This window comes from Aulonocara sp. 'chitande type north' Nkhata Bay, linkage group LG18, assembly GCF_057382095.1.
Source record: "Aulonocara sp. 'chitande type north' Nkhata Bay isolate Kocher_YH1m ecotype deep benthic linkage group LG18, A_spYH_male_GT1.1, whole genome shotgun sequence".
NCBI lineage: Eukaryota > Metazoa > Chordata > Actinopteri > Cichliformes > Cichlidae > Aulonocara > Aulonocara sp. 'chitande type north' Nkhata Bay.
Window position 1 is genome coordinate 4112959 of NC_141361.1, and position 14882 is coordinate 4127840.

The following is a 14882-nucleotide window of genomic DNA, read 5'->3' on the forward strand; positions in this document are numbered from 1 at the left end:
TGACATAAAGCATATTTAGCAAATGGCTAAAATCCTACCCAGCCCTAAACCTACAGCTAAACAATTTCCTGGCAACTTGGTGAATGTCAGGAGGTTAAAACTCTTTATTTGCATCATTTTATTTTAATCTCCTCGCTTATAAAATTACCGCACATGTAAACAACTCGAGAACAGACCTGCAGTTCATAACGATGCGTTTGATGATGAGAGGACCAATAAACAGCAGTTTGACAGTATTTGGCTTCCTGTGCCAGTTTTTTCATTTGCAGATGAATCATCCACTTGAGTGCACTTCCACACCTTATCATCTGGGGCCGAGCAGCTGCTCATTGGTGCACAGTGAACTGGAAGATTAACTGAAGTAAAGATATGGCCTGAGGTTAGCAGAAGAAATGCTTTCAAACATCAGAGTCGAGTTCAAAAGGAGCTTTGAAGCATTTGGTTTTGATGATGTGGTGAAGATGAGTCACGACAGTCAAACCGCAGTTAACAGCATTATTTAAGCATTAATTATACAGCACACAGTTTCCTGAATGTTGTTTAAAAACATGATAGAAAATGCTACACGAACTCCTTTTGCTTTCTCAACCCAAATAATAACTGGGGAATATTAAATTCACCCAAACAAGCACTGAGCTTTATGTGATTTATAAGAGTCCACTTCTTCAGTTTCAGTGAAGCTAACATAGAACTTCTGAGATAGACTCCTTAGAGAACCTAGAGGAAAATTTGTGATTATGTTTTACACTGAAATGTGGAGACTGAAATAGTCGTTTTGTCCACATATTTAGGGTTCGAACAGATTAAAACAAAGCCATCAAATCAAACATTTTCAGCCTGTTATGGCTACAGCAAACCTTTAAGTTACAAAATAGTGGGGGAAAATTAATTTGCAATCTCTGCTTTTGAAAAGGGCACGGTCTTTAAAACAAACCTGCCAAAGAACTCTTACTGTTTCAAAGCGTTTGCGGGACCTCTGCCTCTTTATGAGGGCTTAATGGTAATAATCAGGCTCGTCACGACCTGCCCGGACTGAAAGAGTTTGCTGCATCATAATTTGCTGGTAAGCAGTTAAGATTAGATTTAGCCTTCGGTATAATCACGAGGAGGTGGAGACAAGCTTGACTGAAAGTAATTATCAAACCCTGTCTCTTTTTCTCCTCCTCTCTCCTTTCTTATTTACTCTCAAGTCCTTCAGAAGTTTCAGGAATCCTTGGAGGAGACTAGTGGTTCTTAAGGCGGTTCCATGTCTGTTTGATGAGGCTTTATGGTTATTAATGGGGGGGATTAGGAGTCACTGAGGCTAGTTTAATAAGATCGAACCTTTTTTTGGTTAACCAAGGCAAAGTGGTCCTTCACATAATACAGCAGTTTGTGTTTTGTGGCCTAAAGTGTGTAAATGTAAGAATATTGATGAAGGTTGGGATTAAAAATTTCATAAATAAAACTGTGTTTACTAAAGATTTCCTCAAAGCACCTTGTACCGTATGTGTGATCATACCAGGCCAGATAAAAGTTAACCCGGCAACGCCAAGTGCATCGTATTTGTCTTTTTTGTGAGGTTTTTTTAAAAACCTCCACAACATCAGTGTTTTTTTCCCTGAAAAACGTCAAGGAAAGAAAAACATTGTGATTGTGCTTTGTGAGCTTTTGCAGCATTTTTCTATTTGCTGACGTTTTTTGAAGATTCGGTGCATTTGATTTCCCCACCACCGTATTATATGGTTGTTTACTGGTTTTCATTAAAAACTTTTTTTTTTTAATTATTTTGAAATTTGTTAAAGTTTGTTGTTGGTTTACTTTTTTGCTTTTTTTGGGTTATTCACAAGTTTTATTTGTAGGTTAATACTTGTTTCATTGTTTTGTTTTGTTTTGTTGTTTATCTTGTTAAGTTAGTCAGGAAGAACTGTAGGGCCATTTTTCTATAAATAAAGAGACTGGTATAGGACCAGCATGCACTGGGGTGGGCCTATGTTTTTTTTCCCCCAGAGCAGGAGAAACAGCAGGAAGCAACAAAAATGGATCCTTGTTATTGCTCGCCAAACTGGATGAATAAACCCTAAAACGCAACTTTCAAGTTTGACAGTGGACTTCTTTTGCCTGCGTACAAAATGTTACCTCAGTGCAGCAGTGGCTTGTAGATTTTAAGTCTCCAGTCTCCCTCGGAATGCTGTTGAAGCTCTGCCGGAGGTGTGCGTTGAAGATCTCGCGGACTGGGGCCTCTGCTAGACGTTCCCAGCACACCCTCACTACGTGTTTAGGTGCACCGGGTCTGTCCAGCGTCCTCCCCCGCCACCTGATCCAACTCACCACCAGGTGGTGATCAGTTGACAGCTCAGCCCCTCTCTTTACCCGAGTGTCCAGAACATATGGTCGCAGGTCTGGTGATACGATTACAAAATCGATCATCGAGTGCACGTGGCACCAGGACCTAGAGCGTCCTGATGCCACGTGCACTTATGGACACTCTTATGTTCGAACAAGGTGTTCGTTTTGGCCAAACTGTGATTTGCACAGAAGTCCAATAACAAAACACCGCTCGGGTTCTGATGAGGGAGGCCGATCCTCCAAATCACGCCCTTCCAGGTCTCGCTGTTGTTACCCACGTGAGCATTGAAGTCTCCCAGCAGGACAACAGAGTCTCCAGGTGGAGCACCTTCCAGCACCCCACCCAGGGACTCTAAGAAGGCTGGGTACTCTGAACTGCCACTCAGCACATAAGCGCCTTGAGGCGTCTTTTGTTGTGATTTGGCGCTATATAAATAAAATTGAATTGAATTGATAAGCGCAGATGACAGTCAGGACCCGTTCCCCGACACTAAGGCGCAGGGAACAAACCCTCTCATCCACTGGGAAAAACCCCAACGTACCGGCAGCAAGCCGAGGGGATATTAGAATACCCACCCCAGCCCGCCGCCTCTCACCAGGGGCAACTCTAGACTGAGACAGAGTCCAGCCCCTCTCCAGGAGACTGGTTCCAGAGCCCAAGCCATGCGTAGAGGTGAGCCCGACTATATCTAGCCGGTACTTCTCAACCTCACGCACTAACTCAGGCTCCTTCCCCACCAGAGAGGTGACATTCCATGTCCCGATTGCCAGTCTTGGCAGCCGGGGGTCAGTCCGCCAGGGCCTCCGCTCCTGGCCGCCACCCGGCACACAATGCACCTGACCCCTATGGCGCCTCCTGCGGGTGGTGGGCCTGCGGGAGGATGGGCCCATGTCCCCTTTTTGGGCTGTGCCCGGCCGGGCCCCATGGACTAAGGCCCGGCCACCAGACGCTCGCCCTCGGGCACCCTCCCCGGGCCTGGCTCCAGGGCGGGGCCCCGGTAACCCTATCCCGGGCAGGGTAAACTGTTCCCTCGATCTTCTCTTCATATGGGTCTTCTGAATCACTCTTTGTCTGGTCCCTCACTCAGGACCAATTTGCCATGGGAGACCCTACCAGGGAGCAAAAGCCCCCAGACAACATAGCCCCTGGGATCCCTGGGACACACAAACCCCTCCACCACGATAAGGTAGCGATTCACGGAGACAAATTTAGCAAACCTTACATTAAAAATTTAGATGCTTTTTATTGGTTAGAGCAGTTCACACAATATTTTTATGCGTTGAGTGAAAAAAAAATCAGTTTTCCTGATTTGTGTGCACAGTTATAGGAACACTGTTTTTATTATTATTACACAGACAACAACAGGGTGCATAAACATAAAAACACATCACAAAATTGATAAGAATTAAAGTGCAAATCAACAAAAGTGACTCAATGACCACAAAACTACTAAATTATGGATTTGAAGGCAAACACTGTGCAGACTGTTTCCTACTTTAAATCTGAGATTACTTAATGAAACAAGTTTGCACAACTACCCATCTCAACATGCAGGTAAACGTACATATAAAAATAAATGATAAACAAACGTAACGTTAAAAAGCTGTGCACATATTTAGAGCACTGTTTGCATTTACAGTATTTAGGACTTTCTCAAATGGCCGGAGTTACCTGATTTTGCTGCTCCTCGTCTCTTCCAGTGTTTTATTTTGCCACAGTCAGTCTTCTGCTCTCTCTGTCTTCCTCGCAGCATGATACCGGTTGGAGGATGTCTGTTTTGGCTTCACCACTGACACAGTCCTGGAAGAAAATAATTCCCAGTCCGGTTATCTTACATCTTTAGGAGAAGTCTAAAAGAGTCACAGGAAATGTTTGTCTTCCTCATCCTGTTTTGGGCACTTTGAAATTTTAAGATGCTGGCAAAGCATCAAACAACAAGAGAAAAAAATGACTCTTATAATCCTGCAGTATTGGTAAACCAAGAGATGATCAGTTCCAGATTTCAGACACATTTCTTTATTTCCTCTGTCAACATCCAACATTGTCTTCTAATTTGTCTCTTAATAAGTTGATTCTCTAACACTAAACACATTTTTCATACAATTTATTATTGATTTGGTCCCCTTGTCACATAAACTACATTGTCAAATCCAAATCCAGATCATAAATCCAGATTCACATGATGAAAGGATTACAACAATGGACACAGAGAGAATCGCTTCTCTGTTTTACACAAACATCTGCAAATTCTGGCCCAAGGCTTCTTCAGCAGCTGGTATTTAAATGCTGCGTAACCTTTGATTTCCACTAATGTCCGACTGAGGTTTCGTTCCCATGAGTTTTAAAATCAATCACAGAAAAATAAAAATAACAACCTGCAGGGCTGAAAAATGAAGTCAACACAAAAACACCAAAAACTGCAGATCCAGGTTCTCGGCGGTCTCTGTGGCGTGTTATAATGATTAGCTTTACAGCAGAAATATGCATATTTTTAACATGGTTTATTTATTTTCTCTATATGTAACTCATGTCAGCTCTTAGCCGACATCAAGCATTGGGTTGACAATGATGGATGAGCTCATCATGACAGCATCACAACATAAACGATCGACACACAATTAATAAACACGTGCTGTCGGAGAAAGTCCAACATTTACACCTGAAGTTCTAAAACAGGTAAGTGTGAGAGTGTATTAGTGAACGGGCTGACACATGCAGAGATTACACCACTAAGTGCTTCAGCAGCTTCTCGTCAGTCAAGAGAAGGATCAGTCTTTCACTCATAATCAGCGCCCACATATCAAATCTCACAAATTCTTGACACAAAGGGTCAAGACCAGAAGTCGAGGGATGTTCAGGTTAGTGTGAATTTGCAGAGGTGGGCTGAGCTCAGTGCTCCCATTAAATCCAGTTTGACCCTGATTATGAAATCCTCAGGAGCTTAAAGACCATCGCTACAGGGAATGAGTGTTACTTAACCTCTGACACGGCCGCAAATTAGAGGTCAAGGGTTGCTGAGATGACAGAGTCCAGACAGGTGACCAGCACCGGCGTCTCTGAGAAAAATAGAAGCGAGAAGGAAGTGAATGAAGAGTGTAGAGCTCGAGGTATGAGAGGGAAAACTAATCCTTGTTGCTCCACAGTCTCATTTGATTTCTTGAAAATCCTCCATCACTGTTCTACATTAACACAGAGAAAACTACCTGAAGGCAACAGCGCAGTTTTAAGTGCTGCCCTGCTTCCATTTACTGATCTTTGGACTCATTCAGACACGAATTACTGAAACAAGTTTTTGTATGTTTTATTTCTAAGTAAGCACTGATTTGACGAAATGGGAGAGTAAAAACTTTTAAGACATTTAAGCCGATGTACATTGCATTGAATTAGGACGCGCCATCACTAATGACAATTAAGAGGGTTAAAGTTGAAAGTAATAGTTTTTTGATTGATGAAACCACATTATTAGCACTATTTCCTTGTTTGTTCCCAGAGGAAATTTTTACCAGACGCCTCTGAAAAGCAGCAAGAGATGTTAATCGTTCAAGGGTTCGAGCAGCTCTGGCTTAGAGGCCTTTTTTAAACCCCTTAACTTCTGGAACTATGTGCAGTACAGCTGTTCATCAATCCACCAACAGCTGAGTCTGACACAACAGACAGACGTGTTAATAGCATTTTGCTCTTTTCAGCTACCCAGAATTTAAAAAATACTGTATCCTAGTACCCAAAAGCTCTTGGTCCAGCATTGGCCTAAATTCATCATGCCTGGCGTTTGTGAAACAGAGTTTCATTTGTTCCAAAGCTTACATTGGCTGGATCTGCAGTAACTCTCAGGCCAGATCAATGTATGAGTCAGAAACCTTAAAATTTCCCAAATCTGGCAGCTTTGCATGACTTCTGGTGCAAGAACACACTCTCAGCTGTAGACTTGCCAACATACTTGGCTACCTTAATGGCCTTTTTGCTGGAATATGTGGAATTAGCTGGTTAGTGCATTCCTGCTTCACCTTATTCAACTTTCTCAGGATGATATGTCAGAAATCTATTTTCTCCTTCTTTTAAACCGCATTATTTCTTCTTCTTTTCTGTGGTTGCCTCACATTTTATTTCCACTCCTACGTGAGCTGCTGACAGTCACAGGATTGTGCACCACATGCATCATTGTGGTTTTGGTATTGCACAAATTTAAAACAAGCACACAGTAATACAAAGAGTCCACAGTGAAAACATTTCAGAAGCACCTTAGAAGTTGCCTGCATCTCACGAGGTTATGATTAGAGAAGCAGCTAAACTCTCTTAATGTAGCCTGAGAAAAAGAAACCTCTACACCAGTGGTTTGCAAACATTTTGTGCCTAAAGTGCAGCCAAAACAGACGAATGCACTTTTGAAAGCAAATTTATTCACTGTGAAACATCGGCATTTTTTTAGCTTTACTTCTACAGCAGTATAGACTTTACCAACATTTCCTGATCAAACACTTTTATATAATCCAGGAAACAGTTTTGCTCCCTCAGGTTCAGGTCCAGCACCACGAAGTAAGGTTTTGCTTTCATGGGAAACGTTTAGTTTCAGTGTGGCCTTCTGCACCAGGTCAGAATTAGTCATCTCGTCCAAAGAAATGATGCTCTCAGGCCACAGGGTTAGCAGACTCAGGTTCGCTTTGGCCAAGCAGCAAAACGGTTTCTTTTTTTAATGTTCTCCTTTTGAGTTTTGGTAACTCTTAGAGTTTAGGGACTGCTGCTTTGACTAACAGGTGCTCTGACATGCAGGTAGGTGTCAGTTAGGCCTCACCACTGAGTTGACTCATTGAACTCAACCTCATCAACTGTATTATTGGCACCTTTTAGAGTACGTTTGAGGGAAATATCTGATAAATGATATGGCTTGTTGTAAAGTACAGACCATTCAACAGGTCCGTGCACCAGCTTCTAGTATATTCTAGTATTTTAATCAGTCTGTTACTAATCCCTAATTAGCAGGTGTGCACCCATACAGTTTATGAATGTGGCTTCTTGAGCAAGCCAGCAGGTGATCATTGAGAGGCTCAACTCTCAGGTGTCAAGGTTTGAGCAGGCAGACCGTGGGGATGTGGGGAACTAGGACCCAAAACAAAGAACTCTTCAAATGAAGCAGTGTCTTTATTTACAGTGTTGCAAATATAAACCACAATAAATCCCCGTGCGCTCTCCCGACTCCCATGCAGTGTCTTTTCCCAGTGTCTGTGCTCCGAAAGTCTGCTTCCTAGTGTTCCTAGTACCCACGCTCACTGCCCTCCTGTCTCTACACTCCTGCAGGAAGAACACAGAGGCAGCCGTTAATACTTCACACTATGACAACCTCACACTAACAGACATCTAGCTGGGAAACTGACGGGAAGTCTCACGCAACGATCCAGCGTCGGAGAGAGCTCAACCACACTGCAAAGTAGCTCCCCCAGCGAGGCTGATCAGCTGCAGGTGTGTGTTATCATCCTTGGGTGTGGCCAGCCACCTGGCAGGGCACACTCAAGCAGGGAAACCAGGGACAGCACAATACAGCAAATATACACAATACCATGGTACGCCCCATCAACATATAAATAAGCACAAAAGCTGCTCGTGGACCCCGGGTCTGATGACCCAAGTCCCTGACATCTGGTCCATTTACAGTCACTTCTGCCTCCAAAAAAATAATGTCAGCAGCCATAACACTAATGTTGACGCTTCAAAACGCAGAGCCCCTAAATCAGAGGGTTGTGGCCATGTCCTATACGTCTATAATAGTAAGTAAATGTCTTCAGGTACAGATAGACTACATTTAAAATTCATCTATTACTTTGTATTTGAATTTGTGTATTGCATTGATAATGTAGCATTGACACAAAACCTCAAAGCACATCTGGGTTTTCTTAAGACGCACCATTTAAAAAAAATACAAACGTATTTTTGAATGGTGGGGTTTAGGACCCTGAACCTGCGGGGGTTAAGGGTCATTTGACGTGGCTATAAGTTAAGGGAAAACCAGACACAGACACAGATGTGAGGGTTGTGTTGTTAACCTGTAGCTGGAATGTTAATGTTTGACCGTTTAGCTCATTACATGTTTATACAGACTTGGTCTACACCGGCTCACAGATACAAAGAACAAAAAGGCTCCTAAACCAGTTTGTTGGAAATGTGACAATTTTCTGCTGTCGAGTATTCGTCATCGCTGCTGTATAAACGTTTTTGCTTGATAAAAACCTTTCTCTGTGTCTTTTGGGCTTCCAGTGAACTCCTTGTTTCAGAAACTGCTGAATATTTAGAAATTTGAATGTGTTTTTGATGTTTAAACATTTCGCTCAGTGACAAATGGTTCTTTTTAACAAACTGGAATATTATCAAAACCTGCAGTCTGACAAATGGTTCTCATGGCTTGGTGTGATTATTATACTGGGGATTTTGAACACAGAGTAAATATTGAGGTGAGATCATTTCTTATATGCACATGAATGTTTTACTTTTTTAAAAGAAACAAACTTTACATTTATTTTTATAAACATTATTTGATTCAGGTGAGTACTAGTGTATTAAATGAATATTTTATGTTATCATCTGATGTTATTTTACACTCTATTCAGTTTCTGTTTCTCAGATGTAGTTTAATATTTAATATTGCTGTTTTCACAGTGGCCACATTTATATAAAAACTTACTTTGAGAGTTTTTGCTACAGGACTTTATACAAATTTCTTATGACTCCTTTGTAGAAATGTACCATAGGATATACCATAATCAGAAAAATGCTCAACTTAATTGTTTTTATTGGTGATAAAGCCCAAGTTAATTACATGGATGGTTACACTATTAAACTGAGTTTGTGTGAGAAAGACGTCTGCAGAGAAATGAGTCATCATAAAATGTATGCTAGATAAAGAATTGTTACTTGCTGTAACTCTAATTTTCTGAGTACGTATGTGAATCCAAAAGAGCTTAAGCATGATTGGTCATACGCAGAGTCTAAGGATGTCTATATACTGCAACTGTTTACTGTCACCAGGGGGCGCTATCACAGCCAACTGGTCTGTGGGCTACTTTTGCTTGTGCTGTTTTTGGTTCTTCAGCCGACCGCGGAGAAAAGCAAAGTTATGAAAACAAGGAGCTGAAGTGAAATCAACTGACCAATGAAACCTGTTCATTGCAGCGACTGTCTTTTTTTTTTTTTTTTAAATCTGTGATTCTTCTTTTCTCACACTGATGTTATAAGCTTATATTTTATTGATGTTTTTTCTTCTCTGTATGCTGTTGGTCATCTGAAGGACTGCATCCAAACACATCTGCATACACAAATACGTACGCAAAGAATCACAAACAAAGCACTCTAAATCCTGCATAGCAGTGATTGGTGCACTGACTATAGTCTGTTGTGGCCATTGCCACCCCTCGTGCTACTCACTGGCTCCGGCCCTGTGTCTCACAGCAGTAAAATTAATTATATATACACCAGTGACTTTCAAATTGTGGAGTGCACCTGCTGTGGTGAGGCGCGCAGTCCCTTCAGGATGGGTGGATGACCAGTGGAAAAATGTAGAGTTAAGCTATGAAGGAAAATGATTTACAAGGGGAAAACAGAGTTTGCTTAAGTTATAAGCCTTTGTTTTATTTCACTAAAATTCAACTTGAAAGTATTTCTGTTGTTACTGACTGGTGAAAGATATGACATGTTAGGTATAAGCGTTCTTTTTCTGCAGGAGGGGATTTGAATAAAGGTTTGATCCAGTTGTTCAATTCAATTTTATTTATACAGCGACTCAAGGTGCTTTATATTGTGAGGTAGACCCTACAGTAATACATACAGAGAAAAACACAACAATCATATGAATAACATCATCTTTGAAGCAAAAAAAAAACAAAAAAACTGCAGTTCTTCAATTGGCCACTTGAGGCTGCCCCCAAAAGTGAGTTCTTCTCCAAATGGAAGCAGTTTTCAGCCTTTCTGCGCTCCAGCGCCTTTTCTCACCTTCGGACTCTCCATGTTGACAGCAGGAGGAGTCAGAGAGACAGCGGGGCAGCAGTAGTGGGAGAAGGAGGGAGGTGCTGGAAGGGCTGGAGGTGGAGCTTGAGTATTATTGTCCGCCGGTCTGAGTGACTGGCTGGCCGAGAGAGAGTCTCCAAAGTTTGACCGGGGTGTCGTTTAGTCGCGTTTCCTCCACATTTTCACTGTTGATCAAACAAAGTGCGCACCGAACCACGTGGACCAAGAAGTGACAGCCGGACACGCGCGGAGGACACGCAGAGAGCTCCAACAGGAGAAGCCCCCAAAGATCTGCTTTAAAGGACTCTGTGCTGGATGAGTAACCCAGGAAACAAAAGAGTAAACTTACTACTGTAGCTCCACACTGACCCACGCTGTGAGCGTCCTCCAGCCCGCACACTTTCAGGAGAAAGATGATGCACTGAAGCTTTCGGATCCGCCGCCCCTCTTCTTTCTGGGTTTTTGTTTGTATCCCACTAACAACACATGAGTTGGATTGACCGGACGCGCGGGTGCCATACAGTAAATCCTCGGGGATTAAAATAAATCGTGCAATGGATAATTTCTTCACGGAGGTAAGAAGACGCTCAAGTCTGCAACTGCTTCGTTCATGCAGCGCGCAGCACATCTTCCATATGCTCGCAGTGTTACTTTTCCTCTCGTCCTGCAAACTTTTGGAGAATTGTAAAACAAGGAAACCTCTCCAAACATGTGCAGCTCATGCACAGCAGGCTCCAAATCTTGCTTTATTGAAAGGATGCAAATACTATGAGGCATAAACTTACTACTGAGTGCCAGGAGTAATGGTAAGATAGGATACTTTAAAATGGAAATTAAACGGTGAGCAACGTAAAATAAACCCAGTGGAGTTCCTGCTCATGTCATAAAGATGCCATAAAGCACTTTTTAGATTTTTTAAACGCGCTTTTCCCAAATCCCTGTAAGAATATCAAACGTACATCATTAAAACATGGATCTCACAGGGACAGAGGGGGGTTTGGACTGGTCCCAGTGGACCTTTGGTATTTCCGCACCTCTTTTCTTCTTTCCTTCCGCAGAAACGGTCTTGTAAAGATATTGATAGAAGTCTAAACCTGCGGCCAAGGGGAGTTTTGTTCTGGCCAAGATGCAGAAATTCACACTTTCAGTGACTGTAGGATGTCCGGAAGCACGAGTCCTGTGCTCCTGCCTTAAAAGCTGATTGAACTTATTCAGTGTAAGCTACCACTGAGGTTTCATTAATGGCAGCAGTCACTTTGCTTTGCTCTGTTATGGTGCAGCAGAGTTTGGACTCCTCAACTATTTCTGGTTTTTATTCGTCAAAAAACATTTTCAAACACACTTAAAAGTCTTCATCAAAACAACGACATTAAACACATATTTCAATAATTAAAATGTAAATTAAAAGAAAGCTTTCCAATACTAAACATCAGTGTTGCAGCTTGCCGATTGTTGGCCTACTTTCTGCCTCTTCTTGTCTTGTTCTTTGTGCAGACTGTTGGCTTCACTCCAGGTTAAGAATGGTCATGTTCTGTGTAAGCGGTGATCAGCTGGTGAGCCTTACTGTGCAGTAATGTAATTATTATATTAACAACAAATAAGTACATTTGTTTCATTTGCTTCAGAAGTACATGCGTAGAAATTTCCTGACATTTGTGGATCTAACTGTGACTTCTGTTACCTGGTCATTTGGGCTGCCCTCGTCACTGTTGGGTATGTCAGGTGGTTTTTCTCGATTACCTGAAGCACTCTGTAAGCATGCTGTACGTCCACCATCTAACAGCATGAGCTGTGACTCAGGGATAAAAGGTGTTCATTGCGATACGCTTGCAATATCAGCGCTCACACCTTTTCCTCTGATGACGTGGGCCAGGTAACAGCGGTAACACTTGAGTCATCCCTGACTCATACCTCAATGCTTTCTTTTTTTCCCCTTTGGAAGCCCTCAGGAAAACAACCTGTCATCACTGCGGTTGGTTTCACTAACAGACCTGCTCAGAAAAACAAACAAACAAACAAACAAAAACCGTATGACACTGAAAGTGATTTAAAACTGGTTTCTCTTCAGGTAGCGGCGTTAAAGGCTGGCGAACAATTATAAAAAGCTTTGCTTCCTGGTTTGAAAAAAAAAAAAAAAACGAATAAAAAAACACCTGCTTTCCCATTGGTGCTTGTAAAATTTGAAATTCCAGTCTCACTTTCGGCAGTATGAAGGGCCAAAGGTCATGGAACTCACTGAGCTCATAGGTGCATGTGTGAGGCTGAGTTAAACAAACACTGCGAGGCCGAGCCGGTCTCATGACGAGTATGGAGGGCTACATCCAGCAGTTCAGTTCTGTGGAAGTCTGAGGGGGAATAATTCTCATTGCCAGAAGCAGGCAGGCGTGCACAATAGTCTCAAATATCGGCCTGCCTGCCTGTATATCTGCCAGCTAATCACAGCTGAAACAAAGAGCCCAGTCTTCAAGGAAAAGGGCATTTGACAAGGAAGTAAACCGGCTTCAGTCATTTCATACGGAGGCCAACGGTTTGACAAGAGAGGAATGTGAACTGGGAAAGAACCTGAAGTGTTTCTTATTTATGCAGTGTGTACACGAGGGACCCGCAGTCTCCGGACAGACAAAGACATGCTGTTAATAAAGGGCATCGAACCTTCAGCCGGCTGTCTTTGAAAACCTCTTTAGGATGCCTGATTAACTCCATTAGTAAATTCACTGTGTTACAGAATCTTCTTGCTTTGTGGTAATGGTCACCTTTAGAATCACCAGTTAACCTAAACCCATTCATATGTTACTGAGTGAGGGAGCTGGAGAGAACTCGTGCAGACGAGGGAGAACCTGGTAACGCTGCTAACCACCATTTAGCTACATTTTGTGAATATTTCATCTTTAATTGTCAGATTTCTGTTGGTTTTAGCCTTGCCATTTTATTTTTATTTACATTTATGCCGAAACAAGCCAGTGACCATTCACTTAGTTAGGATTCATCCTATTATTATTAACTTATTTGGCTTCCTGGGGAGAAGGGAGACTTTTATATGGAGTATTTGTGAGGTTCAAAGAGTTGAAGCAGCTGACAGGCTGAACTGGAGAATGACACATTTAAGAGACAGTGTTAAATGACTGAAAGAATGTGTTAGTTTCAGCACTTAATGGCTGTCATCTTTATGATGACTGTGGTTCAAAGTGTTTGAGGAGGAGTGCGAAGAAGAGAAATCTCACTGTCAACATCACATCTGTTAGGATCATTTTCTCCTAATTTGTGCGATTTATTTAATATTATCCATCGAGTTCTGAAAGATTTTCATATGTGGAAATGCTCGGAACGATTTCTCCAGCCTGACTTAAATTCAAAGTTATGCCTGCGAGCTACAGAAGAGCACATTGTCCTGAACATCAGAGACACGAATGCGTTGACAATGACACATCCTTCAGCAGGAGGTTTCGCATCTCTAATTACTGAGCTGCAGCCAAAACAGTCTGCAGCACTCAGTCCAGCCGCTATAAATAGAGCCTAACCACAAATCCAGACGGCACATTTTCATCACTTGGTCATTTTCTTGAAACAGGAATCGGTCTTGCAGTCCAGCAGCAATCAGAGTCGTTTTATATAGGTTTTTGTTTCACGGGGAGAAAAGCTGCTAAACATAGAAAACGGCTGCATAACGCGGTCACTTATGTTTTAGTGTTAAGGATGAACAAAGTTAATGTTACGAATGCTCTGTATTTGTCACAGAAAAACCCCTTTGAATCCAGCAGAGAGGTTGCATGCTTAGCTTTATCCATTTGTGTTATTTGGGTCGTCATTGGCAGGATGAGGCAGATTTCATTCAGACTTCACTGACCAACAGCCTCGAGAATCCTGTGTCAGTGTCAGTGATTGGCTAATGTTCGGCTCTGTTGTATCCAATAAACTGCAGAGGATCATTTTCTCTTCTGTGGTAGGAGGAACTGCAGTGTGTTTTGAGGAGGTGTGTGTTCGGGTGTGTGTTGACATAATGGAGTCACTAAGTTCAGTCGGTTAGAAGGTTTGTTTTTATTTGAACTGGTGGGCGTGGAGAGAGCTGGGCCTCACCTGTCCACCAATCAGACGGTGGCTGTGCCTCAGGTGTGTGTTTGCAGTGATCGCAGTGTAAATTTATTCAGCAATGGGGGAGTTAAAGAAAAAAAGAGAGAACAGATGTCAGTCAGGGTTCCTGAAGGCAGGGAGCAATGATAGTAGGATTGTACATTTTTGTGCTATAAAGTCCAAGACATACAGAGTTACTTTGTTTTTAATAACGATGGCTGGCTTATGTTTAAAGACCAATCAGAACAAATCATGAAATCATATTTTCTCACGTTGTTTAGGTATAATTATGCCTTCATGCCTTTTCTTGGCTGCTTTGGCTTTTTTCTGCTTTAAAGCAAACGTTTTCTCTCTTTACTGTAGGAGACAGGAAGCAGACAGCAGTTTGAGTTGTAACTTTATTATTTGTCCATGTGGTTTAAATTTTGAATACCAGTATATGTACTGGGCTTCAAGTTCAGGGTTTGCACCAGAAAGGCTGCCACTGAGTGGTGGG

The 14882-nt window shown here is 42.2% G+C and overlaps 1 protein-coding gene across 1 annotated transcript in view; it reads left to right on the plus strand.

The window, feature by feature from the left end:
• The first annotated feature begins 10393 nt into the window (after positions 1-10393).
• The window catches only part of myo10 (myosin X), a 128014-nt gene continuing 123525 nt past the window's right edge, over positions 10394-14882 (plus strand). Inside the window, exon 1 of the mRNA XM_086270578.1 lies at positions 10394-10893. Within this exon, the coding sequence (XP_086126704.1) occupies positions 10873-10893 (21 nt within the window). The 5' untranslated portion in view covers positions 10394-10872. The remainder of the gene's footprint in view (positions 10894-14882) is intronic.